Below are 11,064 nucleotides of genomic sequence, written 5' to 3' on the forward strand. Positions count from 1 at the left end.
GCGGTGGCCTGGAGCGGCCACTGCACTCCAGTCTGGGTGAGAGTTGAGACTCCAACTAAATAAATAAATAAATAAATAAGGCAACCCCCTCAGGTCCCCTCCCACTGTGGGACCTTTTCTGTCCTCTTAATAAGTCCTGCTTTAGGCCGGGCTCAGTGGCTTAGCCTGTAATTCCAACACTTTGGGAGGTCGAGGAGAGTGGATTGCCTGAGCCTGCGGGTTCGAGACCAGCCCAGGCAACTTGGTGAGACCTCATCTCTACAGTAAATCAAGAAAATTAACCAGGCGTGGTAGCATGGGACTGTAGTTCCAGCTAACTTGGAAGGCTGAGGTAGATGGATCATCAGAGCCTAGCAGGTTGAGGCTGCGGTGCCTGGGAGCATGCCACTGCACTCCAGTCTGGGTGACAGAGTGAGACTCCAACTCAAAATACTACTACTACTACTAATAATAATAATCATAATCATAATCATAAGTCCTGCTTTAAATAAATAAATAAAGTTCAGGCTGAATATCCCCTCCAAGAAGCAGATGACACCAGCCAAATAGTATTCCTCCAGTCCTTGTCCTGCTCCTTGGTCCTTACACTTTGTGGCCTGTTCTCCTGAAGGCTGGGGCTTTTAATCTTGTTCATCTCTTTACAACTCTATCCCAGGGGTTCTGTGATTTTTGCTGTGATGGAATTGGAATAGAACAGAGCTGAAAACAAGCCCTATTGGAGCTATGCTCTCTCCCACCTCAAGCCCAGTTTTTGCCTTTGTTTTGGTTTGGTTTTTTTTTGAGTTGGAGTCTCACTCTGTCACCCAGACTGGAGTGCAGTGGCCGCTCCTGGCCACCGCAGCCTCGACCTGCTGGGCTCTGGTGATCCTTCCGCCTCAGCCTTCCAAGTAGCTGGAATTACAGGCGCGCGCCGCCATGCCCAGCTAATTTTTTGATTTATTGTAGAGATGAGGTCTCGCCAAGTTGCCCAGGCGGGTCTCGAACCCGCGGGCTCAGGCAATCGTCTCACCTCAGCCTCCCAAAGTGCTGGGATTACAGGCTGAGCCACTGAGCCCGGCTCAGTTTTTGCCTTTCATGCAACCCAGAACCCAGGCATGGACAGAGCTTCAGCTTGGAGAGGAGGAAAAATGCCTACGAAGTAACTAAAGAAAGAGAGAAAGCAAGCACAAGAAGCCCAAGGGCCAGCACGATGGCCTCCCTTACACAGCCTGGCACGTAGTCTGCACTCACTGTGCACTGAATTATGGGCTGAGTGAATGAAAAGTTCACAGCCTTGACACCCCTGGGGGCATTCCTGGCAGCAGGGCTGAGCCGAGATGCTAATGGATTCCGGCCACCAGTGCCAACTCTTCTAGGAAACCCGGAACCATACATAGGCCTGCCCGAAACAATCAGTGTTGGCTTTCCCCTGTAGAGATGGACACACTGAGGTCCAATATGGTGGGAGCCCCAAAGGTGACTTCCTCCTTCCCAAGGGTCCATTACTCAAGTCCGTGAACATGAAGGGGCTTGCAAGCGCCTTTGCCCACATTAAATAATCGTTCTCAGGAGTTGCTGGTCGTGCTGCATGTTGTGATGTCTCTGCTATTAGATGTGGTTAACTTCCCGGCCCAGTGCCAACCTCCTGCTTAGAGGACAACGTCCTCTAAGTGGCTCCTGGGCTTTTCTGGGAAAGGTTCTTCTGGGTAAAAGCTTCCAGGTCTCAACATTAAGGACCAAAGGTATACCAAATCCCTCTCCATCCCTTGCTAAAACCGAAGTGTCTGGCGTGGGCAGGATACCCTGAAAATGCCCACTCCCAAGACACACTGTCACATGGAGGAAGTAGACAGATGTTTGACAAGTACACACAATCATATCCGTATGCTCAGACACACACACATAGATGCATACAGCGAGGTCTCCCATTGTTCCTCCTCCACAGATCACTGTCCCCCAGGGGAGCTAATGGGGAGGCCAGAGGGCCATCCGGATAGAGTCCAGCCCCCGGCAGAGATCAGAGCCTCTGCATTCCAGGGAAGCAAGATGTCAGTCTGTCCACAAGGACCCATCCCTCCTGCCCCAGCTATGCCCTCACAGGACACAGGCCTTCAGTCCTGAAGGGAAGCGGCTGCAAAGCTACCCTCAAGCCCTTCCTCGATGGCCAGGAACCCACCCAAGGCTGGAGATCACGCCCACCCAGCTCCCACCACCAGCCAAGGCAGTCTTACTTCTTCACTTTGGGGTACTTCATCTCTGCGATGGCATTTGTGGCTTCTGTCTGCTTCTCCTTCAGATGCTGGGGCCACATGTTGTCCACCCAATCCACCAGATCTACCTGAAAGCCAGACCACTGTCAGCACTTCCGGGTCCCACCGGACACCCTCTTCCACCTGGGGGTTTCTGGGTGCCCTTCCTCCCTCACCAAGTCCACCCTTTCCTCTTGGCCTCAGCCTGACTTCCAGCATTCCCCTCATCCTCTCCAGGGGACCAGATTTAGCCACACCCACGCCAATCACAACCACAAGCCACCTGGAGCCAGGAGTGGGGGCGGGGAACAGGAAGGCAGGTGAGCTGAAGGACATCAGGGGACCACAGCCAGGAGCCTACCACAGTCGGACGCTTGACCAAGTGCTCTAACTTGGTGTGGCTGAACTCGAGGCTGATGACGTTGTACAGCTTGTCCCGCTGCGCCTCGGGCGTCTCGTAGTAACGCACAAACTGGGACATGCTCATCTCCGTGCCCTTCTGGGTGTTTACATCCATCACGTCCACCAGTCGCCGGCTCCCTAGGGGCAGAATCCACAGACTGTTCACTCCAGATCCTATATGGGGGCCCCCATGCAGAACAAAACCTGCTCCTCCTCCAGGGTCCCCCATACTCCGCAGCCCAGTCCGTGTCTGCTCAGTTACTTCACCCTGTTGGCTGTCCTCGCTGGCTCGGTCTCCAACCCCCCTGCTTCCCTATACCACCACGACCTCCACTCTCGCTCAAGATGACCTCAAGAAGTCGGGCGTGGTGGCTCACGCCTATAATACCAGCAATTTGGGAGGCAGAAGCGAGAGGACTGCCTGAGCCCAGGGACCTGCCTGGGCAACTCGGCGTGACCTCGTCTCTACAATAAATCAAAAAATTAGCTGGGCATGGTGGCACATGCCTGTAGTTCCAGCTAATTGGAAGGCTGAAGTAAAAGGATTGCCTGAGCCAAGCAGGTCGAGGCTGCGTGTATGCCACTGCACTCCAGCCTGAGCGACAGAGTGAGACTCCAACTCAAAAAAAAAAAAAACTCAAGGGCTTCCTAAAAGAGTCTCCAGATACCCCCTCCTGCTCACCCTCCCAACTGTTTCTGGAGTAAGCTTTCTAAAGCAGTGAATTGACCACGGACACTCCTCTGTTTGCTTAAAACCTTCAATGGTTCCCACTGCCCACTGAAGAGTTCCTTAGCACAACCATTCAAAATCTGTTTATCCACAGCACAAGGACAGCACTCATCTCTGTAGAAAATTACCTGTTGAGTGGTTTCCCTCCCTAGACTGTGATGCCAGGAAAATTACCTGACTTCTCTGAACACCCATGTCTTTTGATAGGCTGGTTATGAAGATTAAGTTAGATGATGACTTGACATAGTGACAGCACATAAATGAATAGGTCCCCTGTTACTCCCTAGCATTATCACTATTCCTTTTTTAACTTTTCCTTCCTTTTTTTTTTTTTTTGAATTGGAGTCTCATTCAGTCGCCCAGACCGGAGTACAGTGGCCACTCCCGGCCACCGCAGCCTCGACCTGCTGGGCTCTGGCAATCCTTCCCCCTCAGCCTTCCAAGTAGCTACAACTACAGAGGCACGCTACCACACCTGGCTAATTTTTTTGATTTTTATTGTAGAGATGAGGTCCTGCCAAGTTGCCCAGGCGGGTCTCGAACCCGCGAGCTCAGGCAATTCACTCAACTCAGCCTCCCAAGGCATGGGATTACAGGTTGAACCACCAAGCCCAACCTTCTTTCCTTTTTTTTTTTGAGTAGGAGTCTCACTCTGTTGCCCAGACTGAAGTGCAGTGGGTCTTTCACGGTTACTGTAGCCTCAACCTGCTGGGCTCAGGTGATCCTTCCTTCCTTCCACCTCAGCCTTCCAGCTACCTGCTGGAACCAGAGGTGCCTGCCACCATACCTGGCTACTTTTTTTATTTATTGTAGAGACGAGGTCTCGCTAAGTTGCCCAGGCTAGTCTTGAACCCCTGGACTCAGGCAATCCTCACCTCCATCTCCCAAAGTGCTAGGCAGGAGCCACCGCACCTGGTGGTTTTTTCTTCAACGGCTTTAGAGGGTACAGATAGTTTTTGGTTACAGGGCTGTATTGTAAGGTGGCAAAGAAGTCTGGGCTTTAGTGTCTACAATTCCTAAATACCAGATGTCTCTGTCTACGTCCTTGTTTTTCTATACTATTCTGTAAGCACCATGAGGGCAGGAGTCTTGTCTGTCTTTTGCTCACTACTCTACACCAAGTATCTAGAATAGAGCCTGGCACCTATTAGGAGCTCCATAAATATTTGTGAAAGGAATGAATAATGAAGGTTGGCTATCCTGTCCAGCATGTGACCTATGACTTCACCTATACATGACTGCTGAGCAGAAGACAGTGAGAATGAGGGCCCCCCACCAACACCCCGCGGTGAGGAGGGGAGCCCTCACTCTTACTGTCTTCTGTTCGGCAGAGAACTGTGTGCCTCTCACAGACGCCCAGAGAGAAGGGAACCAGCTGTGGACTAGGAGACGGAAAACTTCCATGCCAGCCCTGAAGCCTCCACTCACTAACAAATCCTCAAGGAAACCATGACACTTTCTGGGACTCTCTTTCCTCATCTGTAAAATGGGGGTAGCAGTATCTCCAGAACTTCAGCCAAGCTGGAAGGAATGACCAGAGACAAGTGAAGCGCTTTGAAAGGAGAGGACACACATAGAACAGACTGCAAGCACACAGCATGGTCATATGTTTGGCATCTCCTGAGCTTGAGAACTCAAAATAAGCATCATGACTGCAACGGGAACCCGCCCGCCACCTGATACTGAAAGACCCCAACTCCCCGTCAACTCAGTGACAAATAGATGGTCCATGGAGACTCAGAAATATGTAAACTAAAAAATTAGAAGAAGCCAGTGACCTCTTGGTTCACAGCTACCTCAGTGGGTTAGAGGTAAACCACCCAGGGGGAACAGCAGATGACAGTCCAGGGACCAGATCTACCCGCTGCCTGCTTTTGTCTAGCCTACAAGCTAAGAATGTGTCTTACCAGCCGGGCTGGTGGCTCAGCCTGTAATCCCGCGCCTTGGGAGGCTCAGGTGAGTGGATTGCCTGAGCCCGCGGGTTCGAGACCCACCCAGGCAACTTGGCGAGACCTCATTTCTACAATAAATCAAAAATTAGCCGGGTGTGATAGCGCACATCTGTAGTTCCAGCTACTCGGAAGGCTGAGGCGGAAGGATCGCCGGAGCCCAGCAGGTCGAGGCTGCGGTGGCCGGGAGCGGCCACTGCACTCCAGTCTGGGCGACAGAGTGAGACTCCAACTCAAAAAAAAAAAAAAAAAAAAAAGAATGTGTCTTACATGTCTTAAGTAGGGGGAAGAACAATCAAAAGAATTATATTTCATGACATAGAAACTCACATGAAATTCACATTCCTGGGTCCCTCTACCAAGTTTCCTGGGCACACAGCCACGATCACTGGTTGACATATTGTCTAGGGTTGGCTCCGTGCTTCAAGGACAGAGCTACGTGGTGGTAGTTGCCACAGAGATCAAAAGGCCCATAATGCCTGAGGTATTAACTTTCTCACCCTTTTTTTTTTTTGAGTTGAAGTCTCACTCTGTCGCCCAGACTGGAGTGCAGTGGCTGCTCCCGGCCACCACAGCCTCAACCCGCTGGGCTCCGGCGATCCTTCCACCTCAGCCTTCCAGATAGCTAGAACTACAGGCATGCGCTACCACGCCCAGCTAATTTTTGATTTATTGTAGAGCTGAAGTCTTGCCAAGTTGCCCAGGCAGGTCTCGAACCCGCAGGCTCAGGCATCCACTCACCTCAGCCTCCCAAAGGCGCAGGATTACAGGCTGAGCCACCGAGCCCGGCAACTTTCTCACTCCTTACAGAGAAAAGTTTGCTGGCCCTTGAACCAGACAAAGCTCACATGGAACTTGAAGAATGATATGGGTAATAGTCTCATCCCATTCACTGAACCTGACCTGGAACAGGCCCATGGTCAATATTTGTTGAACACATAAACTCAGTGCCTTTCACGCAGTGGAAACTGAAAAATAAAAATAACCTCTTCAAGTGTGTAGGAGAGCTTGGGTGTGACAATCTTTTGGGTCCAAGATCTAATTTTCACAGCAACCCTGGGAAAGCTAGGTAAGACTGTTACTGTTTTATAAATGAGGAGACCTGGCTGGGCATGGTGGCTCATGCCTGTAATCCCAGCTCTTAGGGAGGCAAAGGTGAGAGGATTGCCTGAGTCCAGGGGTTTGAGACCAACCTGGGCAACTTGGCGAGATCACATCTTTATTTAAAAAAACTACCTGGAAGCCGGGCTCGGTGGCTCAGCCTGCAATCCCGTGCCTTTGGGAGGCTGAGATGAGTGGATTGCCTGAGCCCGCGGGTTCGAGACCTGCCTGGGCAACTTGGCAAGCCCTCATCTCTACAATAAATAAAAAATCAGTCAGGCGTGGTAGCGCGCGCCTGTAGTTCCAGCTACTTGGAAGGCTGAGGCGGAAGGATCGCTGAAGCCCAGCAGGTCGAGGCTGCGGTGGCCGGGCAACAGAGTGAGACTCCAACTCAAAAAAAATTAAATAAAAAAATAAAAAACTACCTGGACGTGGTGGCAAGTGCCTGTAGTTCCAGCTACTCAGAGGGTAAGGTGGAAGGATTGCCTAAGTCCAGCAGGTCGAGGCTGTGGTGGCCGTGAGCGTGTCACTGCACTCCAGCCTGGGTGACAGAGTAAAATTCCTATTCAAAAAAAAAAATGCGGAGACCAAGCGAGCCCAGAGATAAAGTGACTGGTTCAAGTTCTCCAGAAAAGACTCTTTCTACCAACTATAATCATTAGCATTTACTGAACATGTCGGCACAGGCAAGTTTTCTACACAGGTTTTCTCATTTTAATTTCATGGTCAAGGCGCTGTGAAGTAGAACTTCAACTATACCCATCTGATAGAGGAGAAACTGAAGCTTGGACAATTAACCTTCCCAAGAATACTCAGTTATAGCCAAGTGCGGTGTCTCACACCTGTAGCCCCAGCACTTTGGGAGGTAGAGGCGAAAGGATTGCCTGAGCTCAGGGGTTCGAGACCAGCCTGAGCAACATGGTGAGACCTCATCTCTACGATACAAAATAATAATAATAAAAATACTCAGCTAGTGAGCAGCAGAGCTAGGATTTGGAGTCAATTCAATTTAATGCCAGAGCCCAGGGTCTTATCTTATCCCCTAAATACTGAATCTTGAGCACATGCTAAGGTTGAAAATGGAAGGCCAGGCACTGTGGCTCATGCCTGCAATCCCAACAATTTGGGAGGCTGAGGTAGGAGGATTGCTTGAGCTCAGGTGTTCAAGACTGGCCTAGGCAACACAGCGAGACTTTGTCTCTACAAAAAAAAAAAAAAAAAATTAGCCTGGCGTGGTGGTGTGCACCTTGTAGTCCCAGTTACTTGGGAGACTGAGGCAGAAGGATCACCTGAGCCCAGGAGGTCAAGACAGCAAGGAGTCGTGATCTGTGCCACTGCACTCCAGCGTGGGCCACAGAATCAGACAGGGAAGGAAGGAAGGAAAGAAGGAGGGAGGGAGGGAGGGAGGGAAGAAAAATGATCCCAGACGTCGGTGGCTGTTGCCACCCCACAGATCCTGGAAGCCGAACCAGAACAGTTTTGTTTTTGCGTCAGGAGTGCAAATCCACCAGGGGGCATCCCTGGCCTTCACTAGATTTCTGGCCTTGCTCTTGGCCAAGGCGCCTGGAACAAGGGGGCTCCGCTCAGGTTTTCCAGGAGGTCCACCTAGCAGAGAACTTGCTATGAGAGCCCCCAGTCTCTGACTGGCCACCCACCTCTGCCCACCCTTCGCCACCCTGCTCAAGGTCATGCCTGCAAACTTCCCTGTGCAAGAGGATCTGCTGGGCAGGTAGGAAATGGAATTAAACCAGCCGGGTGTGGTGGCTCACACCTGTAATCCCAGCACTTTGGGAGGCAGAGGCGAGAGGACTGCCTGAGCTCAGGGATTCGAGGCCAGCCTGGGCAACATACCGAGACCTCATCTCTACAATAAATTAAAAAATTAGCTGGGTGTGGTGGCGCACGCCTGTGGTTCCAGCTACTCGGAAGGCTGAGGCAGAAGGATCACCTGAGCCCAGCAGCTCGAGGTTGTGGTGGCCATGAGTATGCCACTGCACTCCAGCATGGGTGACAGAGTGAAACTCTGACTCAAAAAAACAAAAAAGAGGATTAAAACCCCAATCCCAGAGTCATGCAAATCAGCACTGAGCTGCCAACACAACATAAACTTAGGGGATCAGTTCTCAGCTGAACCTACAGCCTGTACCTTGGGCCTCTTGGCTTCCCCAAGTATCAGTTTCCCCATGTATAATAAGGGGACAAAAATAGCAGCCAGTCTGGGAGTTGTCCTGAAACTAAAATGAGTTTATGTGCTTTACACTCATGTGAAGTGCCTGCAGGTAGGTAGGTAGTGTTTCCTCAATAACTACAGGTGGAGAAAGTGAGAGATGAGGAGGTTAGGGACCTGCCTAAAATCGCAGCCAGTTCACCCTCTGCTGGCCAGTCCCAACAGACTGACCACTTAGGGTCCTAAAACAATCAGGATGCAAATAGGCCTGGGGTTTTTGGGGGGAATTATGAAAATGTTCTAAAATTGACTGTCATTACAGTTGCACAATTCTGTGACCGCACAATTCTGTGACTACACTGAAAACCAGTGAATTCCACACATTAAATGGCTGAACTGTACAGCGTGTGTGTGATTTTTATTTTTGAGTTGGGGTCTCACTCTGTTGCCCAGGTCAAGATCATGGATCACAGCAGCCACAAACTTCTGAGCTGAAGCAATCTTTCAGTCTCAGCTTTCCCAGTTGCTGAGACTATGGGCACTCATCACCACACCCAGCTAATTTTTTTTTAAATTTTCTGTAGAGATAAAGTATCTTGCTATGTTGCCCAGGATAGTCTTAAACTCTGGGCTCAAGAGACCCTCCTGACTTGGCCTCCCAAAGGGTGGAGATTACAGATGTGAGCCACCATACCCAGCTTTGCTATGTGAATTATATCTCAATAAAACTGTCTAAGGCCTGGTACGGTGGCTAACACCTGTAATCCCCACACTTTGGGAGGCCCAGGCAGAAGAATGACTGAGCCCTGGTGTTCAAGACCAGTCTGGCAAGACGAACATGGCAAGATCTCATCTCAACAATAAATAAAAAAGTTAGCCAGGCATGGTGGCTAATGCCTGTAATCCCAGCACTTTGGGAAGACAAGGCAAGATAACTGCTTGAGCCCAGGGGGTTCCAGACCAGCCTGGGCAACAAAGTGAGATCCCAGAAAGAGCAAATAATCTTAATCTGGGAGCGTTTTAAAATAAATGTAATCCCAGGACTTTGGGAGGCCGAGGTGAGTAGATTGCCTGAGCCCGCAGGTTCAAGACCCACCCGGGCAACTTGGCGAGACCTCATCTCTACAATAAATCAAAAATCAGCCGGGCGTGGTAGCGCGCGCCTGTAGTTCCAGCTACTCGGAAGACTGAGGCGGAAGGATCGCCGGAGCCCAGCAGGTCGAGGCTGCGGTGGCCGGGAGCGGCCACTGCACTCCAATCTGACAGTGAGACTCCAACTCAACAACAACAAAAAAATGTATACCTTGTATATATTTTACTTGCCCTTTGTAAAATATTTTATGCAACACTTGTATACTCTCATTTAGTTCCATGTTTATACACATATACCTCCTCACATGCATATGCATACTAATCCACAAGTTATCATTTGCAAATGTGGACCTTCCCCCACAAAAAAGAGCATCTGGGATCCACTGACCGCTCAGATATTTGATAAATGCAAGAATAGATGATAAATCACATTTTGCGAAAAAGGGACATAGCTTTAAAATAATCCATTTAACTGTGTCACTCAGTTACAAGGATATAGTAATTTGCAAAATTATACCTGAACACCCTGAAAATGTAATTTATTTTGCATGTGCCAAGGTATCAAAAAATAAGGAGTCTGGAAAAAAATAATTAAAAGTAAATAATATCAATTAAAAAGTAAAAAAACAGATCGGGCATGGTGACTCATGCCTGTAATCCCAGCACTTTGGGAAGCCATGGTGAGAAGACTGTTTGAACTCAGAAGTTTGAGATCAGCCTAGGCAACATACTGAGACTTCCTCGCTACAAAAAAACTCAAAAACTTAGCCAGGTGTGCTGGCACAGACCTGTAGTTCCACCTACTTGGAAGACTGGGGCAGTAGGATCACTTGAGCCCAGCAGGTCAAGGCTGCGGTGGCCGTGAGCATGCCACTGCAATCCAGCCTGGATGACAGAGGGAGACTCCGACTCAAACGCAAAAATAAACTTCGTTGAATGACTAAATGAATATTGTTATTTACTTTTATGTCCTGTCTGACGTCTGACATATGACTTCACTTCTAAATGACAGATGAACTGAAGCATGACCTGGCAGCCTAGGCCTCAAAGCAAGACCTCATCTCCACAAAAAAATAAAAAAGATTAGCCGGGCATGGTGGCACGTGCCTGTAAGTCCCAGCAACTCAGGAGGCTGAGGCAGGAGGATTACTTAAGCCTAGGAGTTTGAGCCTGCAGTGGGTGAGCTGTGATCATGCCACTGCACTCCAGCTTGGGTGACAGACTGAGACTTTTTGTCTCAAAAAAACAAACCAACTAGTAATCAAAAAAAGTCTTGGGAGCCGGGCTCGGTGGTTCAGCCTGTAATCTCGCGCTTTGGGAGGCTGAGATGAGTGAATTGCCTGAGCCCACGGGTTCAAGACCCGCCTGGGCAGCTTGGCGAGACCTCATCTCTAC

At 49.9% G+C, this 11,064-nt stretch overlaps 1 protein-coding gene across 3 annotated transcripts in view; it reads right to left on the reverse strand.

The window, feature by feature from the left end:
• The window catches only part of KDM2B (lysine demethylase 2B), a 159,131-nt gene that overhangs the window by 116,624 nt on the left and 31,443 nt on the right, over nucleotides 1-11,064 (reverse strand). For all 3 annotated transcript variants that reach the window (XM_008061705.1, XM_021714246.1, XM_021714245.1), the window contains 2 exons: nucleotides 2,590-2,768; nucleotides 2,211-2,317 (listed from right to left, as the gene is read on the reverse strand). In XM_008061705.1, the coding sequence (XP_008059896.1) occupies nucleotides 2,211-2,317; nucleotides 2,590-2,768 (286 nt within the window). The remainder of the gene's footprint in view (nucleotides 1-2,210; nucleotides 2,318-2,589; nucleotides 2,769-11,064) is intronic.

The sequence above is a fragment of the Carlito syrichta genome, unplaced genomic scaffold (genome assembly GCF_000164805.1).
Source record: "Carlito syrichta isolate Samal-C Ts95f unplaced genomic scaffold, Tarsius_syrichta-2.0.1 Scaffold305460, whole genome shotgun sequence".
NCBI classification, from domain to species: domain Eukaryota; kingdom Metazoa; phylum Chordata; class Mammalia; order Primates; family Tarsiidae; genus Carlito; species Carlito syrichta.